This window comes from Culex pipiens, chromosome 1 (assembly GCF_016801865.2).
Source record: "Culex pipiens pallens isolate TS chromosome 1, TS_CPP_V2, whole genome shotgun sequence".
In the NCBI taxonomy this organism is placed as follows: Eukaryota; Metazoa; Arthropoda; class Insecta; order Diptera; family Culicidae; genus Culex; species Culex pipiens.
In genome coordinates, this window is record NC_068937.1 from 48,711,486 (window position 1) to 48,733,915 (window position 22,430).

General features: G+C 37.1%; 1 protein-coding gene across 7 annotated transcripts in view; it reads right to left on the reverse strand.

The window, feature by feature from the left end:
- Positions 1 to 22,430, reverse strand: part of LOC120416385 (AMP deaminase 2) — a 63,240-nt gene that overhangs the window by 22,388 nt on the left and 18,422 nt on the right. For 3 of the 7 annotated variants that reach the window (XM_039578122.2, XM_039578121.2, XM_052706236.1), the window contains exons 2-3: positions 19,081 to 19,409; positions 10,112 to 10,319 (exon numbers count right to left, since the gene is read on the reverse strand). In XM_039578122.2, the coding sequence (XP_039434056.1) occupies positions 10,112 to 10,319; positions 19,081 to 19,213 (341 nt within the window). In that variant the 5' untranslated portion in view covers positions 19,214 to 19,409. Of the gene's footprint in view, positions 1 to 4,470; positions 4,816 to 10,111; positions 10,320 to 10,433; positions 10,670 to 19,080; positions 19,410 to 22,430 lie in introns of those variants that run through there. The other 4 variants (XM_052706235.1, XM_039578120.2, XM_039578123.2 and 1 more) reach the window with 4 other exon arrangements.

Below are 22,430 nucleotides of genomic sequence, written 5' to 3' on the forward strand. Positions count from 1 at the left end.
AAAAAGGAAATTTGTGTATTTAAAAAAATAGTTCAGCAAAAATAATTTTTAGCAGTTTTTTTTATCCTTTTTAACGAATTCCAACCAGTACAGTCCAGACTCGATTATCTGAAGCCTCGATTATCCAAAGGTTTGGATGGGACTTCGGATAATCGAATCATGAGTAAAAACATTTTTTTTCGTGTTTTTATTTATTTTCTTCTTTCTAACATCAAATTAGAGTTCTGCGACGCAATTTTGGTCAAATTTGAATGGTTGATTGCCCATTAAATTAAGAAAAATGCATTTTTTTTCAATATTTCATCGACGCCTTTTGGCCGCCATCTTGGATTTGAAAATTCTAAATCACTTTAGAGTAGTTAAGCTGTCATACTTAAGCTCGACAACCGAAAATAAGAGAACGAAAAAAAATACATTTTTGTTGTTTGATTCGATTCTACGAAGTTTCGATTATTAATTAACTAATTCGGTTTTATTGGTGAATAATCAAGATACAATCAGTTCTTTTGCAATTCATAACAGAGTTTTGGAGTTCCTTTCAGCTGTGTGTTGCATCATAATCCATTTTGGAACAATTATTTCTATAACTATGGCACTAACAAGAGCAAGAAAAATTAAAAAAAAAAAAAAACTTGCTAAAATTGCAAAGGAAAGGGGAAAGAAAGAGAAAAAGCTTATAACTAAATCACAGTATTTTATCCTTTGTAGATGTGCTTGATCATCAGCTCCCCAAGGGCTAGAAATTGCTCCGCCTTGTTACGGCAGGTCCGAAACCTCGACATCATCTCCCCCGCGAGAGCAAAGAACTCCGGCAGGGTGAAGAGATCTTCCCCGGTGACTTCTTGCTGGGCCGCATTGCCGCTACCGGCAGCAACCACGCTGGCAAACGATCGCCCCCAGCCAGGGGGGAATGCTGAGTTGTCCGCGGGAACCGTACGCTGCCCACCAGCTGGCACGGTTACGCTCGTACTTCGCTGAGGAGGGTGGGACGCTGCTGCTTTCTTCTTCCTCTTTTCCTGCTCCTCGAGGTAATTTTTTCGTGCACTGCATCCACGGTAGTTGCTGGTATGGTTACCTCCACAGTTGGCGCACTTGATGCGCGCCTTGGTTTGCTCTGCCTTGTCCCCCAGGTCCGCCTTGCACGGCAGTGCACACGCCTCAGAGAGGTGTGTTTCACCGCACTTCACACAGCGGGGCGGGAGGTTGCAGTTCCGCGAGCCGTGGCCGAATTTCTGGCAACGGTGGCATTGTGCTGCGTCCGACGGGTACTTTGAGTAGAACCGCCAGTTTACCCAAAACCCGTCCAACGCCTTAGTTCGTCGCAGGTCTTGAATCTTGACGGTGCCGCGGTCGAAGTACAACAGGTACAGTGTGTGCGTACCTGTGACTGTTGTCTTCCGCGAGAGGACTTTAATGTCACGCGGCGTTATTCCAGCACCCGAGAGGTCCTTCTTGAGGTCGGAGATCGGGCGGTCTTGGTACCCCTGCAAGACGACCTTAACGGCTGTCTTCTGCACGTATGTGTAGAACTTGAAGTTTTTACCCTTCAATTTCTCCACAACCAGGTCGAAGTTCTTGTTGTCAAATGTGTAGACTTGCACTGACGACTTACCGATTTTCAGACAATATCCGAGGCCTTCCAGCAACTCGTCAATATCGTCCACCAACGTGTCCAAAACAAAAATTGGAGGTGGTCTACGTTCCTTTGGAGAATTGTTCATTTTTGGCGTCGGCACTTTTTTCCGTGCACGACGATCGTCATCGTCGTCGTCGGTAGTGCTGCTACCGTCGGTGTTGTTGTTGTTGTTTTCTTCATCGTCGCTCAGCATCTGGAACTCGTTCCTGATGGGAATGTTGGCGGATGTTGACGTGTTGGTCTTGGCACCGGAAGTACCTGAACGGGTTCGCACTGGTGATCTCGGAACATATCCGGGATGTAGTAACTTTTTGTCGATGCCTTCTGCGCTCACGCTCCCCTGCGCGATGGCGGTCGACACGGCGTTGGTTTGTTTACCTTTTTGCACACGGCCGGTAGACGAACTTCGCGGGTTTTTCGAGGCCGCACTCGAACTGCCACGGCCACGGCCGGCCTTTGGCATGCTGCAGGAGCAAACTCGCGGATAATCACGGTAATTTACGGCGAAAAAATCGAAAAAACTATGGAGCACTGAGCACTTGACTGCTGCTTGCTCTCGTGCTTACACGGAGGTGATGAAGTTTCGATTATCCGAAGTGAAATTTTGTCAAGGCTTTCGAATTATCGAGTCTGGACTGTATTAAAAATAAAAAATAAAAACTGCATTAGAAATAAAACTGAATAAAAGAACTTTAAACTAAAACTTCTATTTAAAAAAAAAAATCATCACGTTGTATTAACTTAGTAATAATTTTACAGAGATTTGAAAATAAAATTGTTCAAACTACCTTGCGTTCGTTCATTTCGGAGATTTGATTTTAAAAAATCCAAGTGTTATGAAAAGTTAAAAGCTTCACCTTGTTTAATCCATGGTATTATATCAAAACTTTGATTGGAAATTTACAATCATTTATTTATAATTTCGTAAAATATTGTAATGAATAATATCTTCAAAAAATAATTTAAAATTTGCCATGCTACTTTTTTTACAGCTGCTTTCAAAATGGTAGGTAAAAATCTTGTGAGTTATTTGAATTTAAAAATGGATTACGCGGCTTTCTCGAAATCGCAAAAAATCGCTAGCCCTATGGGAGCCCTTTGAAGTTTGAGCTAAATAAAAAATACAAATAAAATCCTATTCTGGAATTCGGGGAGAATTGGAGCAGGTAGAGTTAATGACCTATCATGGTAATTTTTTTTTTCGAAGAGATCAGAATTAGAATTTCCTATAAATTCAATTCAAAATTTGGATATTTGTATATTACCACTTATTCGACTAACTTTACCTAAAATAATGTGTAAAAAAAATTTCACCAGTGCCTCTGTAAAATTACAGTATTTTTTCGAAACAAAATCTGTCACATTACCAGATGTAATATTACCGTCATATGGGGTGAATCGAAACACATGAGACAAATTGAAAATCGCTTCTAGCCATGTTTTTGCACAATATTTTTAATTTTTTTAATTGATTTCATGGGTTTCCACACAGCAAAAAATCCGATGGTAAACTCGCGTGCAAAAGCATGCACATCACCTTCGTCAAAAAAGACACTCAATATTACACACTGCATGTACAATTTTTGTAAACACAAAAGAGATGTATCCGACGGGATTCAAACCCAGCACTAACAGTGAGGACTGGCGCCTTAGCCCACTCGGACATCAGACCGATGAAACGCTGTAAGGATAAACGCATATATGAGCTTGACATTTCGGTCATGTAGGTTTCCCATACTGATGGGCTACATATTTCAGGGTGAACAATTAAATAGAATTTCTTAAAATATTTCAAAATTTATTTTAAACCCAGGCATTTTACACGCAGCTGAATTACTACTTTTTTTGCTGTGCACATTTGGAACTTTCATGTGCTCTAAAAACTGCTGTCCCTATTCAGACTGCAGTCCCGTTTCATCCCAGTAACGGTACTATATTTTTCACTGTGTATCTAAGTAATTGAAGGACTGATTTTCCAATTTTAAAATATAACATAAGTTTTTCCATCAAGAAAACATTTTTTTAAATATTCCAATTCAATTAAACCACCAAGGATATGAGCACACACTTAAACATTTGCTAAATCTGTTTTCAGGGCATTAAAGAATACATTTTCAATTATTAACAAAATAAATTTGAAGATATATCATCGCATAATTGCCCAGATATAGTTATTTGAAGTAATCAGTTTCAATGAACGGTTGCCACGATATATCAATACTCGGGTGAGTTTTCAAAAAGCCGTAAGAGCAACCGCGACCTCTGACACTAATTTTCGTTTTTCTCGAAAATGAAACTAAATTTCATTTATTTTAAGTTTGGGGCACTTGAAGGACGTGTAGATGAACAATCTCGAGCATTTTTTTTTTAGTATTCTACTTCTTTGATCGGGCAATGTCGTTTTTAGCTTGGCACTTAGTAGCAACCCAGTTCAGATAGATACAAGTAAAACTATATGTGTTCCGAACATTAGGTAGTACCAAATGCGATTCCTTGAAGCTGATACAGTTACAGGCCTATCAACTAGTAATCTACGAAAGTAAACTGTAATGACGGAGTTAATTGAAAGGCTAATTTATATTTGCTTTGAAAATCAGCTCGTTTTTTCTTCATAACTGATTTTAATGTTAAACCATATATAACCATAACGATAACTCGGTTAGCCTAAACCATTGTATGGATAAGAGGTGGGACCATCATCATCATCATAATTTTTTCAAATTGGTTCAAAATGTTGGTGAAGACATTTTTTTACGAATTTTTAGATTGAAACTCGATACTAGCAAATACTCTTATTTCAATATCAAAAATCAATCAACTTAAACTCCACTAACCTTAGCAAATCCCGCTCGGAGAGCCACTTTTTGGTATCGTTGGCACTGCCCAGCATGATGCAACACTGTCAAGTTCTTAACTAGTTCTGTCCCTAAGGGACTGTTGTTTCGTTCCAGGACGGCCCAAAAAGCACTAAGGCCAAAAACGAAACCTCTAGCACGATGACCTAATGATGGCTTTTTTCACTATCACTATCACCTTTCCTCCGAAAAGGACACCACGACCAGCTCCAAGAGACTCAAGGTAGCATGTAAATTTGTCCTAAAATTAACGATTGAAAGACTAATAAAACCACACGAAACTGACGTTGTTTTGACTTTAGGATAGGACCAGGTGGCCACCGAAATCAATCAATCCTGTAACGCGGGATGAGCAGCGAGTGGTCAGGGACAGACTTGGCCAACAAGTGACAATGGCTGGACTTGGGGGAAGGTGTCAAATTGAATTATACCTGTTACTGTTTTCTTGCAGCTGCGTTATGCTCTCTCCCCTAATAGGCGCACTATAACCTAAATTATGTTAATTTTATGGAAAACCTCTCAAAATTTGGACAACACTTAAATCTGATTTTGAACAGCAAGTTGACGATATTCCAAATAATTTGCTATGACTTTCAAGTCAAATTAACCTACAGTTACCCTAAACCTGTACGTGTGCCAAAAGACGCACACGCCCTCACTCACGGTGATGTGCGGTGGTTCTGGCCAAAGCTTTCCGGCTTCCCTCGCGGCAAGTGCCCCCAATGTAAGCCCGCTGTCCCGAGTTGGGGAAGATGGCAAAAGAATCGATAAATAATGTCCTTTTTCAGTTCAAACTTTTTACTTTTATAAATATTCCTTTTTGTAATTTTCTGCTCTACAAATTTGTAGAACTAAGCTACAAAAATGCCATATTTACACATAATTTCAAATCAATTCCAATTCAGGCCAGCAAGCGATTATTGCGGGGGATCTCCTTCTTTGTTTGCTGCAGGTATATCGACACAATACACCTTCATTGTGCGAGGGTTGTGTTATGCATACGGCTCACGACATTTTGCCTTGCGTCTATATGTAACCAATACCCGATGAAACAAAAGAACAGCAACGCCAACAACAATAATATAAAGCCCCGATCTAATTAAACGTTTGTGTACCTGAGCTGAAAAAAAACGAAGGAAAGAAAGGACTCAAGTTGAGGGAGCAATCAACCAGGAACAAAATAATAGAGAATCAAATTTTATGTGGAGCAATTTTTTACAAGGAATTTAGATTTCAAGACCCAATACAACAAAAACAATATAAAATTTGATTTTTTTTTATTAAAAAGCATTTTTCGAATAAATTGATAAAGTGCACCGTTGTCGAGATAAATTCATTTTGAGGTTTTTTTTTCCTAATAATATTGCTTCTAAAATTATTAAATACTGAAAGTATCGCTTAAAAAAAATTAAAACAAAATTCGAAATCTTCACTATTTGAAATTGGAATTTGGTTCAATGAATGCTGAGATATCAGCATTTGAATATTTATCAATCGTTATGTTAGTTAAACTCAAAAAACATCATTTTCTCTAGATTATGCAAATAAATTTGCAACACTGTGAAATAGCTTAAAATTGCATTTTTATTCATGTCTAAAACATATAAAAAACCCGATTCAATCCACCTAGAGGTGAATAGAGCCTATCTTACAAATTTATGAAGTAAATTAAATGAATTAGCGGAATTTGTTTTTTGTAGCATAATGTTACTAAAAATGCGTTTTTTGTAATTAGGCCATTGTTATTTACAATCAAATTGGTAAATTTTTGACTTACAGAAAACTTTCAATTTTTGGACCACACATCGCAAAAAAGATATAAAACTTTAGGTATTTTATTTTTAATTTTTTTTTTGTGATGAGCAAAATTTCGGTAGTAGCAAGCCAAAATTTAATCGAAAGAGCGCATCAAAATCTACAAAAAAAAACATCTTGGACTTTTATTTTGGGACGATTCTAAACCCATGCACGAATTTTCCAAGATTTCTGAGCAAAGCGTTTTTTAAAGCAAACATTTAACCTTTCTTTTGTAAGAAAGGCAAAAAAGAAAGTTTTTGGCGCAATTTGATTTGATGTGTTTAATAGTAAAATAAAGAGATAAATATTTTTTTGGGAGTGAACCTTTTGTAAATATTGCCGAAGACGATAAGATTTTTTTTACCGCGATATAAATTTTCGAATATTTTTGGATTATTGTCTTCGTCAAAATTTAATTCCCGAAATCTGTATTTATAGATTTCCGGACCAAAAGACCAACAAAGGCATTCCAAGTAACAATTTAGGCTTTATCTTATCGATTACAACCGCTATAAAACCTTAGTCGTAACAAACTCCAGAGAACCCTGATAAAACGCTCTTAAAACCAAAAAGGACCTCCGCAAAAGGTTGTCATGGCCTATTCCATAGGAGTTCATGGTTTTACAACTGAATCCTAACAACCTTCTTAAAACCTCCTGGATAAAACCTTTTTTAAAACCTAGTCAGGAGTTATGGAAAATTGACATTTCAACGCTGTCGTGCTGTCATGTCGCACCCGCCATTTAGGCGTTCCGAGAAAAACGCGTTTTAATGTTTGACCTTGAATAAACAAAAACGAGAGCATGCAATGCACAGTGGTCCAGATCACAAAATTAAGTGGAAAATTGATTTTCCGAAAAATGGTTAAGTTTTGGAGCTATGGTGTCTTCTGTCACTTGTTGGAGATTTATTGATTCAACTAACGAATGAACTCATTTGTTATGATGGTGTGAGTTGGTACAATTATTTTATCGATTTTGGCACTGAACCCTCAATAAATTTTGAGAGAACGATTCTCTCGACTCTGAATTTTGGGTGTAGAGCATTCATTTAAAATTATCATTTAAACCCAAAATATGACCAAAAATCGATTTTTCGACACTTTGGCTCAATTCTGAGGGCAGATTCAGATTCAGCGGGCAAACTTACATGGGAAAATATATATTTGGAATTTTTTTGAATTTCGTTAGGGTGGTCCCATAAGGTTTTCCCTTGAAAATTAGACTTTTTCAAATGAAGATATCTCGAGTTTAAAGAAAAACATCCCTGAGATATTTTCAGCGTTTGTAGTGCAAGATCTCCTCTTTCAAATTCAACCTTGTGCTTAAAATTTGGCTTGCGCCTTTTCGAGATATTTAAGTTTTAAATTTGCAACTTTTTTACATTAAAATGGTTGTAACTTTTGACCCTTAAGTCCAAATTGACCTATCAAACAATCAAAATGTTTGTTTTTTAGAGCTCTAAAAGTGCTCCGAATATCACTTTTTTCTAAAACTAAACCCTGAGTTGCCATGTTTATAAAACTGATTTTTAAAGGTTTGCACAGATGCTTTCTATAAATTTGGTCGTAGAAGGCGTAGATCACGAGATAAAATTTTGGTGTTTTTGACAAAGTTGCTTGAATTGGCAAGCCCAACAACTTTTTAGAAGACAAAAAAATGCAAAAAATATTCCTGAAAAGTTAGATTTTCAAAATCACCCTAATAGTGAACCACCCTAATTTTCAACCAAACCAAAAGTTGCTCCTTTCCATGTGCAACAACTCTTCAGCTCCAAAACTTTACCATTTTTCGGAAAATCATTTTTCCACTTAATTTTGCGATCTGGACCACCGTGCAATGTAAACAATAAAAAACACGTTTTGTTTGGTTGACCATTCTGTGCATTGCCCCCAAGTTTGTTTGTATTTGGTAGCCGGAGTCCCGAATTATAATTACAAATGTTTACGGTAGTCTAACCGTAAGAAATTTGGGTTTTCCATACATTTTTTCGATTTTTTCCATACAAACTTCTCCTTGAGTATCAATGGGTAAATGTTGACCGATTTTGCTCATATTTGACCCAGTGTCCTAGAATAGCTCAAGGAACAATATTCAGCTTGTGGAGCGAAGGTTTGAGAAAAAGTCCCATATTCTGGGCACCCTATTGTACGTGGGGAGGAACCGAGTTCCTTAGGGCTCGCATAGGACCGAGCGTGACGATCGACGGCGACGAGTTCGAGGTTGTGGAGGAGTTTGTGTACCTCGGATCGTTGGTTACGTCGGACAACAACTGCAGCAGAGAAATTCGGAGGCGCATCATCACCGGTAGTCGTGCCTACTACGGACTCCACAAGACCTTACGGTCTGGTCACCTTTCCCGGCGTACAAAGTGTACCATGTACGAAACGCTGATAAGACCCGTCGTCCTCTACGGGCACGAGACGTGGACGATGCTCGAGGAGGACCTGCAAGCGCTTGAAGTTTTCGAGCGACGAGTGCTTAGGACGATCTTTGGCGGCGTGCGTGAGAACACCGTATGGAGGAGAAGGATGAACCACGAGCTGGCGCAACTCTACGGCAAGCCAAGTATTCGGAAGGTCGCCAAGGCTGGCCGAATCCGGTGGGCCGGACACGTCGCAAGAATGCCGGATGCGCTGGATGCGCGTCAACCGAACCAGACTATCAATCCGGTGAAGTTGGTGTTTAATTCGGAGCCGGTTGGAACGCGGCGGAGGGGGACGCAACGTGCGAGGTGGTTAGACCAAGTGGAGGAAGATCTGAGAAGAGTGGGAGTTCCGAGTCGGAATTGGAGAGTAGCAGCCCAAGACCGAGTTCAGTGGCAGCGCATCTGGAGACAGCTCATGACCCGGAGGTTGTACGAGCAGTAAAAGTAAAGTTATTGCAATTATTTGAAAATATGTTCGAATTATTTTTAAACTTCTATGGCTATGCTTATTGTATCCAAATTCGGCATACATGTGTGTTTTGATCATTTTTTTTATTGCTTTTTTATTTTTTCTACCAAGGTCAATCTTATTCAATCAGACCAACCGTTTAGCGCCATATTTATGCATTTCTATTTGGTCGCGATAAAACATTTTTTGGAGCTCAAGGTTTTAAGTAAGCTTTTATCAATGACATTTGACCGCTATAACACCCTTGGTTTTAGAGAAGCATGCAATAAAACCGTTTGGCATGGCATTGCCATCAGATTTCCAAGACTCTCTTAAAACTTTCATAAAACCTTATTGAAAGCCATTTGGCTTTTATTGTCAACATGTTTTATGCCCGAGGAATAAAACCTTCTAAAAACTATATAATCAGCCCATGCTTATTGGTTGCTGTTAAGGCCGAAATAAAACTGATAAGCAATTTAGATGCTCCCATAAAACCTCAATAAAACTAGGTGGTGGCTAGTTGAATTGAAGATGTTACTTGGGTCTTTTAGCAAGTATGGGCAGATATTTTTGAAACAAATGGTTTGATTTACAATGTCAAAAAATGAATCATTCTCAATTTTCTCATCTCTTCGAAAAAAATATCTTGAAAGTTTTAAAATCAAAAATAACCTTTCATAAAAGGTGTAATATTGAATGAATGTCCTGATTTTGAAATTTACAAATCTTTTTAACTTGATTTGAACTTGGTTTCAAAATATTAATTTTAGCAGATTGCAAAAAATAAAGAAATGACGCAACATTAATCCTGATAACATAATTCACGATAGTTTTTTTGAACATTATTAAACAATAAAACCACTGCATAAATAGGAATCCTTCCACGATCACAAACCGTAAGCTCACTACCCTTATCCTTATCACATGAAAGGTATTTGCACTCACTTGGCGTTCAGCTGGCGCTGCAACTGCAGCTTGTTCTCGATCTGCTCGATCGGAAACTGTGGCACCTCGTACGGGGCGGAGATCTCGTTCGGAAGTCCTCCACCAGCCACCAGATTCTCCTGGGAGTGACTGAGGGCGACCACACCGGCCCCAACTCCACCCCCGCCACCACTGGCAACGTGGATTCCGGGCGATTCATTGCCCTGACCTGTAAAGAGTTGAAGAAATTTTAGAATGATTAGATATTTATTGGAAATTTTCCGAATTTTAAATTAAATTAAAAAAATAGCAAGAAACTTTCTTGAACCGATCGACACGTCACCATCGTCGTTATCACTCGAATCTTCACTGTTGATGCGTTTAAGCTTCTCGATCAGCTGTTGATCGCTGAGAACTTGCAGCACCGAGCGTGAGTCCTGTTTGTTAAAGTTCATCTCGCGGGTAGCCTTTCCGGAAGGACCACCAGCAATGCTTGTTTGAGGCATCTTTATTCACTGTATTGGCACTATATTGGCACTGGAGAAGCAGACTTGACTTGACCCACCGCACGCTCGATGGCGACTAATGCGCTTCTCTGGAGAAGAGAAGTCGGCGACGAGTTTCAGATTACGGCAGTGACCCGACCTTCACAATTACACTACGTCTGCTCCCTGAGTTTGGGGAGAGGAGATAGAACGGTTGAGATGGTGGGCGCATTGGCACGGCACTGAGAGTGACGAAGGAGCGCGGTGGGTTTAATTTTGACTATATTTGAAATATATTGAAATATATTCTCAAACGGTATTCAACTCTAGAGTTTTTTTTTATTAGGTCCTATAAACATATGAAAGACAATAGTTTATTAATCTTTCAGAAAGTTTTTTCTCAGGTCCGTTCAGTTAGTAAAACAACAATCTTTCAAAGTAAACGAAATAGCATGATTACAAATTCTAATTTTATTTTAATTCACAACATTTTACATAAATAAAAAAAATAGCCAAAATTGAAACCTTCTTCCAAATTCAAATTAATATAATCAGAACAATTCATCGCTAACATTCCAAAAAGCATTATGTCTCATGCAAAATCTGAAATATTAGCGACAAATTATGAGATTTATTGAATTCCTATGCGATTTCATGCTAACTTATTTTTTTATAAACATAAAAAAAATATGATATCGTTACAAAACGTTATAATATACTGATAATCTCTGTATAATATTGGCTGCAGTAAATTACCAAAACAAGACGTTATGAAAAAAAAGAATAAATGGTTTTATATGTTGAACTAGTTGCATTTTGAATAGTTTTTTTTTGTATGGTTAAATTTAATACTTGTTCAAGTATTAAATTATAATTTTCAAGTATAATTTTCAAGCTAAAAATTGCAGTTTTTCAATCCATTGCTCCTCTTTCGCAATTTTTTTAATCTGAGAACAAAAACTATAAATAATACTATTTTTAACTGAAATTGAAAAATAAATAGTTGATTGATTAAAATCTAATTGGTTTTTTTTCAAATTTGTGGTAAATTTAAATTTTACGTATGTTTCGTTTTTTAACATAAAAAATAGATGAATACTGCCCATAATTGAAAATTCGGCTATTATGCCAAATCAAGTATTCCGAGAAAACGCGTTTTAGAGTTTGTCACAAAATCTCTGTCAAGGCAATTTCCCATAAGAGTGGCATATTAGCCGTTTGGTTTTTCGCATCGGCAGCCAAGTCTAAACACTATTTCAGTAAAATTCAAGTTCCAGGAGATGCGTTGGAACATCCTCTACCACCTGGTGCTAATATCTCGTTTTGCCAAAAGTGGATATTAGCCGTTTTTTCAATGGTGGGCAGAATAGTTGTTGAGATATCGGCATCAAATTTTGAAAATTGAGTGTTATTTGGGTGAAAAAAGATATTTTTTCCTGTTTATTTTTCTGTTCGAACCTGTACCTTAGCAACCAGAGGTCCAATCTCCAAAGTTTCTTAGAGAAATTTATAAAACAATTTCTGAACTTTTCAAAAAAAGTATTTTTAGATATATTTTTTTGTCAACGTGAAAAGCTGTATTTTTTAATCCTTTAAAACACATTACAAAATTTAATGTTTAAAAATAATGTTTATGCGCTAAAAGATTTTTTGAGTTCAATTTGAAATATAAAATTAAGATTTTTTTAATTTTTTACCAATATCTACAAAACTTTGTTCAAGACACCAAATCAATCAAAAATTCCGTTCTCAAGTTACAGTTTTTAAAATATTATAATATAATTTTTGTATGAAAACGAAGTTGACTTTATAGCTCTCGGCCACTATTGCTAGTACCAACCTCTAGTGTCTTCCTTTTAACTACAAGGACTTCGCCGCCCTGGGCTCCTAAGTGTTTGAGTACGGCACGGAGCGACGGCGCCGGATACTCATATTTACTCTTAGCGGCGGGATTCGAACCAGCAACCTCTAGATTGTGAGTCCAGCGCGCGGTCCGATTGATCCACACGGGCGGCTTTTTACTAGTTTCAGCAGGCATGGCTTGTAATTCCATGAAGTTTGATATGCCGCACGATAAGCTTTTACCAAAAAAGCAATCTGGCCACTTCCAGGGTATCCGAAACCGGTTCCGGAGTTGCCAGATATGGTCCAATTGGCTTATTACTGGTTCCAGTGTGCATGGCTTGTTTTTCCATGAAGTTTTATATGCCGCACGTTAGGCTTTTTCCAAAAAAGCAATCTGGCCACTTCCAGGGTACCCGAAACCGGTTCCGGAGTTGCCAGATATGGTCCAATTGGCTTATTACTGGTTCCAGTGTGCATGGCTTGTTATTCCATGAAGTTTGATATGTCGCACGATAGACTTTTACCAAAGTAGCCATTTGGCCACTTCCAGGGTATCCGGAACCGGTTCCGGAGTGGCCAGATATGGTCTAGTTGGCTTATTACTGGTGGCTTGTTATTCCATGAAGTTTGATATGTCGCACGATAGGCTTTTACCAATATAGCAATCTGGCCACTTCGAGGGTATCCGAAACCGGTTCCGGAGTGGCTAGATATGGTCCAATTGGCTTATTACTGGTTACAGTGTGCATGGCTTGTTATTCCATGAAGTTTGATATGTCGCACGATAGACTTTTACCAAAGTAGCCATTTGGCCACTTCCAGGGTATGTTTCGGAGCGTATAACTCGTATTTTTAGAGATTATTCATAGTTTATTATGCATTAATCCATAGCTAAATCAAATAAAACTTATGAGAGCAGGTTTGCCGGAAAATTTGTTCCTTTTGGAATCGATTCTCAGGAACCAAAGTGGCCAAATCGGGTCCGCATAGCACAGGTGCCTTTTTAGACATCCATACCTTTCATTTGCGTCCAAAAGAACGAAAATCGATTGCAAAATTAATTTTTGTCAGCATTTTCAACTCCGGGGTCATATAGACCCTTAACACCTTTAACGTAAGTTTTTTTGTAGCGCCTTTTCTAGGTGGCGCTGGAGGTTGCTTGCGGTTGCCAATTTTTTATTTTACAAAGTTAGGAAAAGTCAAAAAGTTTCAAGTCTGTAAGTTAGAACGAATAAAAGTTACAGCACATTTTATAAGCCGTCTGGGTCATATAGACCCTAACACCTTTGGAAGGCTAAACACTTGATATTTCCAAAACATATATTTTTTCAAAAGTTCTCCCTGAAAACCCACCGTCCCCCACTAATTTTCCACTTATCAGCTGTTTGTTTGTGCATTTGCATGTATTCTCTTTCACTTTCTCTCTGCACCCAATACCAAGTCTTGGCGGCTAGGCTAGGCGACCCTATTAACTAAAGTTTGCCCCTAGATTGCGTTGGACGATCCCACCAAACAACTTTTATTTCTGTTTCTCTGGGGATGCGAAGCCCACTTGTTGTCCCGAAGGCCTTCACCGAAACAGGTCCGTCGTGCCTCCCAAGATTGACTTTACAGTTAGGCTCGATCAAATTGGCTTTTCTGAGCTGGTGCGATATTGAAACCGTTGAATGAGGGTGATTTGTTATTTTGTGATTTGATTCAATATTTTTTTTTTGAGATTCGTTGAACGTTAAAATAAATGTAGAACTATATTTGAGTTATGAAAAATTTCAAAGACGACCAACTGTACGGTACGGCTACTGTTATTAGCTTTTGTTTGGCTTTGTTTGTGGAGTGCTTCTAAAAATAAAACAGATTCCAGCTTGGGTGGGTCTGGGTAGGTTCACACTCACATCACATTGCCGATGGGATTTGGGTGCAGTTTTTCTGAGACATCGGTGAAATTCCATGAAGTTGCCGCCTGTTTGCCCTGCGATAGTGAATTGTTGATGAGCTGATGTCAAACAAATGTGCCAGAATTTAGATAGCTGGAGGGTGCGGCTGCAGCAACTTTGTAGTTGAGTAATTCTCTAGGATTTCTAATTTTTTCGAGATTTTTAATTCTTTTTTTTTTATTTGGATGAAACTTTGACCATGCATTTCTTCTGTGTTATTTTAAACCACTTTGATCAATAAATTTTTCCATACAAGTTTCCAGAAAATTGTTGTATCATGATGAGTGATTTTCTGGTCGATTTTGTATCTTCAGCAAAGTTGTTGGTTAAGATTAAGAATTTTCAGTAAAAAATGGTACAAGGAATAAAATACCGATATTTTATTTTACTATATTGGCCATTGCAAATTTTATTTCACGTTTTCGTTCCATCAATAATTCCCGAAAACAAAAATGAGACAAAATAATAACTATTGCTGACAATTTTAATAGGAAAAAAGTGTACAATAAAATATAACGTATATTTTTGTATTTTAATCAAATAGGGCACTTTTGAACTTAATGCAAATTCCGAATTTTGAGACTACAGATATTTCTAGATTTTTTTTCGTCAGTTCATTGATATTTGGCAAATTTTTCGTTAGAAGCATTACTGTGATAATGTATAAAGCATTTTGTAATAATTTTTACTTTATTTTAAATTTTTTTTTCAAAACTTTTTTATCTCTCGACTCTGATCAAATTCGAGGAGCGGGGGGCAAAAAAAGTACAAAAATTGAAATTACGAACCATAGTTTCAACATTTTTATTAAAAGAGTTTTTTTTATACGATTTATATACCTGTCCAGTTGTTTTGCAATCACTAGTTTCCAAAATATTTAATTACAGTCAAGACTCGATTATCCGAAGGCCTTGGCAAAATTTCACTTCTGAAAATCGAAACTTCTGGCAATCGAATCACGATATTTTTTCTTCGTTGTCTTATTTTTGATTGCTGAGTTTTAATATTACCCTTAAACCACTCTAAAGTGATTAAGAATTTCTAAATCCAAAATGGCGACCAAAAGGCGATGATGAAATATTGAAAAAATGCATCAACCATTTAAATTTGACTAAAATGGGGACGCAGCCGGGTCCGGTGGTTTAGTGGTTAGCGTGGTAGCCTCTAAACCCCAGTATGGCCTGGGTTCAATCCCAGACGGACCCGGTGGCATTTTTCGAGACGAGATTTGCCTGACCACGCCTTCTATCGGATGGGGAAGTAAAACGTCGGTCCATTTGCGTAAAAGAGGTTTTGGGTGACTCACCACACATAACCTTCGGACGCCTAGAAATGAGCAGAAACTTGCAACAGAGACCACAAAAGACCCGGGGGTCGTTAAAGTGGATTACTTTGCTTTTTGGGGACGCAGAACTCGAATTTGATGTTTGAAGTAAAAAAATCAAATCAAATCAAATTATTCGCCCTACAGCATTGCCTTGGCGTTCTCGATTGCAAGATTCCTACTCGAAACTAAGTGTCCGAAGGCTTGATTGTTGAGGCAATTGCAAACCTCTTTTTACTCATTAGCTTCCATCTACCCCGGGATTCGAACTGACGACCTTTGGATTGTTAGTCCAACTGCCTACCAGCGACTCCACCGAGGCAGGACCCAGGGAGACGACTCCTACACCTGGACTGAGCTATCGACCTAACCTCAAGGTTAGACCGGGGCCAACATTTACTTCCCCGTCCGACGGAAGGCGTGATCAGACAAATCTCGTCTCGAAAAATACCACCGGGACCTTCTGGGATCGAACCCAGGCCGACTGGGTGACAGGAAATCACGCTTACCCCTACACCACGGGTCCCGGTCCGATGTTTGAAGTGAGGAAATAATAAATAGTATTTTTTGTGATTCGATTATCCGGAGTCCCATACAAACCTTCGGATAATCGAAACTTCGGATAATAGAGTCTGAACTGTATTAAAAAAAATATATTTTTGAGAAAATAAAGTTTTGCGGTGCTGTACAACGGAATTCAATAAAAATTGAAAATATTGTAAATCCAGCCCAAACATTATAAATATGACAATCAATGTAGAAAAATGCATTTTAGATTGTTTTAAGTTGATTAGACTATGAATTTCATTAAAATTTTGTGATTTTTTTTTAGGATTTTTTTTAACCCCTGAATTTGGTTCTGATTTACGATACTGACGATATCTCAATGGTTTTGCCTTCCTCACTGAGGTAAGGCTATAATCCTGCTCGAAAAATGAACTTTTGAAAAACAGCTCGTAGACCTATATTCATGTATACCTATCGACTCAGAATCGAAAACTGAACAAATGTCTGTGTGTGTGTGTGTATGTGTGTGCGTATTCCCCTTGGTGCTCAAAATTCTTGCCAAGTTTTCTCGGCACTGGCTGATCCGATTTGAGTCAAACAAGTTGCATTCGATTTGTTTTGGTGCCCCATACTGCACTATTGAATTGTTTGAAGATCCGATAAGTAGTTCAAAAGTTACGTATAAAAAAGTGTCAGAGTTGCGAATCAGGTGCTGGAATTTTGATGCCGGATCTCACTTATCTATATGAAAACTATGTCCGGATCCATCATCCGACCCATCGTTGGTTAGGTAATCAAAAGACCTTTCCAATGAGTCCAAAACATTGAAGATCTGGCAACCCTGTCTCGAGATAAGACCACTTAAGTGATATTGATGTACTTTTTTAAAGGCGGATCTCACTTAAATGTATGTAAACTATGTCCGGATCCATCATCCGACCCATCGTTAGTTAGGTTATCAAAAGACCTTTCCAATGAGTCCAAAACATTGAAGATCTGGCAACCTTGTCTCAAGTTATGACAATTTAAGTGATATTTATGTACTTTTTTGAAGCCGGATCTCACTTAAATGCATGTAAACTGTGTCCGGATCCATCATCTGACTCATCGTTGGTTAGGTAATCAAAAGATCATTCCAATGAGTCCAAAACATTGAAGATCTGGCAACCCTGTCTCGAGATATGACCACTTAAGTGATATTTATGTACTTTTTTGAAGCCGGATCTCACTTAAATGTATGTAAACTATGTCCGGATCCATCATCCGACCCATCGTTAGTTAGGTTATCAAAAGACCTTTCCAATGAGTCCAAAACATTGAAGATCTGGCAACCCTGTCTCGAGATATGACCACTTAAGTGATATTTATGTACTTTTTTGAAGCCGGATCTCACTTAAATGTATGTAAACTATGTCCGGATCCATCATCCGACTCATCGTTGGTTAGGTAATCAAAAGACCATGCCAATGAGTCCAAAACATTGTCCCTGTCTCGAGATAAAGTGAGGAAGGCGCCAACCACATAGGTGGATTAAGTTAGTTTTTTAAATATCGTCAGTTGCAAAATTGGGGCTAATCAGATGACACTTGGAAAAACTCATTTGTAACAAAGTTCGGTCTTTAAGAAGAAATATCTCACCATCCAGCTGCCCGATCAACAAATTCTTAAAAATGTTTTTTTTTGATAAATTTTCTCAGCTTTTCGAATTTATTTTTCCTCTAAAAAAATATTTCAAAAATCGCAAAAAAAAACTCAAAGATTAAAGTTGAAAATGCGAATAACTTGAAAACGGTGCATATTGCCAAAAAATGTGATGCCATTTTCGAATGCAAAATTTATTTACCATTTTGAAATATTTTTCTTCATCAATTTGTGGACCATTAGGATGGCTCGATATATAATTTTTTTTTCTGCCAATTGCATAACTAAAACAATAGCGTTCAAATTGAGAAAATTTGTTGAAATTGCTCCTAGCATCAGATACTTAAAACTTGTCCTAAATTAAAAAAAAACATTTAAGACCAGTTTAGAGAAAGCTGTATCTTTTGCCAGGAGTAAGATAGACTTTATTCGAGAAAGTTTTAGCATTCAATGCTATTTTATTAATGTTTCAATTGGGAGAAAAATTAAAAATAACAAAAAAAAAAATGAATTAAAATTTGCATTGAATCTTAGAGAATGGCACAAAAGTTTGTTTACCACATTTTTAAAAGTTTGAATGCATTTTTATTGCTAACACTAACACTATTTCACTAAACCTCAAATAGGGTCCTAAAGCCCTGTATAAATTGTTATGTACAACGGTAAAAAATACGATTAAAATCCCTTTCTGATCACTTTTTTTTCATTTTAATGCAAAAAAAGTCCTTTGTCAAAAAATATTGACAAGACAACATTTTTTCGATGGATTAACTATGGTGCCCTTGGAAAGAACTGTCTAGTAGGACCTTTACTGTCAAGGAAGGAAAAAAAACTCCATGCATTGTTGTCACGCTTCATATGAAAGAAGTTTCAATCTTGTTGTGCTATCTTGACACATCCTGAAAATTGATATAAGTGCGACAACTGGTCAAAGGGATTTCAGGTCAGAACGAGTTTGACACACGTACATTTGTAATTATAACTCGAGGCTCCGGCAACCAAATTCAATCAAACTTCGAGACAATGCACATAACGGTCATCCAAACAAATCGTTTTTGTTATTGTTTACATCGTGTGCTCTAGTTTTAAGTTATCCAAGGTCAAACATTATAACGCGTTTTTCACGAAACGTCAAAAAGCAACGTGCGACATAATAGCACGATCACGTCGATTTGATCGAAAATAGTAGTTTCACGCGTCGACAAAACATTTCACTATTGCACTGACACACACTTCAACTGCCACAATGCTTACCTTCCGGTACGAAGTAGTCGTTGATCAGAATTTGCGGCGATCGCGGCGAGAGCATCCTGTCCAAGTGATCCAACTGATCGATGGACGAATCTCGCCGAGCGTCAAACTTCAGCAACACTCCACGAGCACTCATTTTCCTCTTCTTTTCCCAAAAGTGTTCTTTAATTGCACTTTTCCTTGTGTGTTTGACTTGTTTTCCTATTAATATTCACACACACACGCTGCTTTCTTTTGCTGGCAACGGATTTTTCCACTTCAATTTTTTTCCTCTTCTCAGAAATGGCACAAGCGAAATTTCACCACGAAAATGCCACTCAAATCGCCTTTAACTTCAAGGTGAGAAACCGGCAAAAATCAATAATTTAAAAACCTTTCGATCGGAAGCATTGGGGCTGCATTTTTTTGAGTGTTAATTTATTTGACGCGAAATTGACACCCGGTGCAGGGAGGCGAAGGAGGGGTTATAAATATGAATTTTATCACGAACCGAGCGCGCGCTCGCGAAATTCCGGAGAGCAAATCGATTCGATTTGTACGAATTTTCCTGTCCAAACGCGATCGCTCACGGCGGACGACTTGGCTTGTTTACTATACAAGTCTTGACGCTGCTGCTACTCTTTAGAAGAACGCAGAACATTCGGGTGACGAGTGATATTTTATTTAGGACGCAGTGTGTTTTTTACCTCGTTCTGGGGTGCTTAATTTGCTGTTGGAAACGTTTAAAAATAGAGCAGTGATATTCAAATGCCTTAAATTTTCGTGTTATTAACCTTTGCGACAACGTCGTTAAATTTTGAAGCAAATATTTTTTGGAAGTGTGAATTTCGGATGCCGCAAGATTGCTTATTTTTTCTGAGATTTTTGTTTAAGTTAAAAACTCATTGAATATAGCAAATAAAACAAAAAAAAAACGCCATAAGATTGATCATGGGAATGAATGACTGTGCTTTGAAAAACATAAATAGTAAAATAAGTTGTGGTATTTGAAATTGAGTTTTTTTGCCTCTCCCCCTCCCTCGACCAAATCCGAGGGATACAAACTTTTGAAAAAAATTGTTCTAGCCTTATTTTATTTTACTTATTTTTTTTGTTTTTCGATATTTTTCATTTAAAAAACGAACCAATTCTAGCTTCCTTTTCGGTAACAGGGTGTTGTTTATCTGTTATGCTTTTTAGCTGGACGCTCGATAACTGGGTTGCAGACGAGTTAAAAAGCAGCCAAACGTTAAAAAAAGTACCAAAGCAAAAAAAAACTTTCCACGCATAAATATTATTTTTTAGGATTTATGAAATTTCATGCCACATTTAAATAAAATTGGAAAAGTTAGCTGTAGAAATATATTTGAGTGTTTTTTTTCTATTTTAATTAAAAAAAATTAGGGTTGACGATCTCCTCACCATTTTTTGACAAAAAATATTGTAACAAATAAAACATTTATCAGACATTTTTTCAATGTGGTTTTTGCAATAAATTTAAATTTGAAATAAAATAAAGATTTATAAAAACAACATTACTTTTATCAACTTTTTTTCATGGACCTCATTCGCAGTTCAAAAAATCTTTAACTCAGTGAAAAAGGATGGATTTGTTAATTTTCTACACTCGATGTTTTGTTTTATTTTTTGAAGCATTATTTTAGATTTCTGAATTATCAGCTTCTTTTTTGACCGTTTTGGTATATTATACAGTCCAGACTCGTTTATCCGAAGGCCTCGTAAAAATTTCACTTTGGATAATCAAAACTTCGGATAGTCGAATCAACGAAAAAACAAGTGAACTACACTTAAATGATTTAGAATTTTTAAATCCAAGATGGCGGCAAAAATGACAGTGATGCAATATTGGAAAAAATGCACTTTATTTTTGAATGGACTCAATTCAAATTTGACAAAATAGGGTCACATAACTCGAAAAACTGGACTTCTTTTATTTTATGTTTTTCTTGTTTTATTTTTAATTTTTAAATTGCATTTATCTTGTTTAGTTTATCTTTGTTTTTGGTAGTATTTGGCCTATTCTACCGACCATTTCCTATTATTACATTTTGCCTTTCTGGTTTTGTCTTGTCTTTACATTCACTTTTTCAATTTTTTGCTTGTTTTTGAAATTTTCTACAATGGAACGATACCATGAATTGTAGAAAAAAAAATCTTAGAAGCATAGTTTGGGACACTACAAAAATTGCTGCATACTTCTTTTTACTTAAAATATAGGAAATGTTTGAAGAAAACACAGCCAAAGTTGACCCCTAAAAAGTACCTTTTCAAAAACGTTGGCAAAGTCACATAAAACAACCGTAAAAATTTCTAAAATTTTAAGAGTTCTTCTTTCCAATGCTATTTAAAAATCAAAAATTGGTTTAAAAATGGATTTTTGACGATTTTTAAGATCAAAGCCCGTTGAGAGGCGGGGTTGGTTAAAAGCAAGAAAATGAAAAAAAAATTGTTTGTGATTCGATTATCCGAAATCTTATACAAATAAACAAAAATTTACACATTCTTAGAAGTGATATTACATATTATTTTGACTCAAAACCGGGCAATATTAGTTTAAATTAGTTTTGATATTGTAATGCAATTTCAATTTCATTCTAAGATTTTATCCCTTAGCCCTGGCCTGAGTAGTAGTGAATCAATAAGTAAAAAACGAATATCAAAACCCAGCTAAATAAAAAAAAAACAAGTTAAATTTGAAAAATAGAATGCTTGGAACGCAATACCACTCTTACTTCAAAAAAGAGGTTTTGAAATTTTGTATAATTCATAAAAATATCATTCAAAGAGATTTTTGATTATTTTCAAATATCAAATCGTCAGCTGTGTGCTATCTTGTGACAACGACCATTTAGTACTATTCAAGAAAATCGATTTTTAAAGTTTGATGATTAATATTTTCAAAACTACGAATGATAGAGCCAAACGGAGTTCTGGTTGCACTGGCGACGTGATCGGTCACGTTTGCTTCGCGTCCGCAGTTTCGTTAAAATATCGGTGTTTTTCGTGGCCTTTTGCAATTGGTTCCAGGGGGAAATGTGACTTAAGTGATAATATTACGTGGAAGCATGCAGTTTAAGTGAAATTTTGTCAGAATTCGTTGATTTTAGTGTTTTTTGATAAGCTTGCTCGCTTCCGGAATGGGGTTCTGCCCTTTGATTGGAGCGCTTGACAGTTCAGCAAAGGGAGAATGTTTGTGTGTGTTGGTGATAGCGGGGAGTCACAGACAAGTGGCAGGAGATTTAATTATTTTAGAAATAATGAAAAGGAGAAGATTATTTTGGGTGGAGTGTGTGAGCGTTCGCCGCGTTCGGTTCGGTGTCCCCCGCGTCCGTTTTGTTTTGTATGTTTTGAAG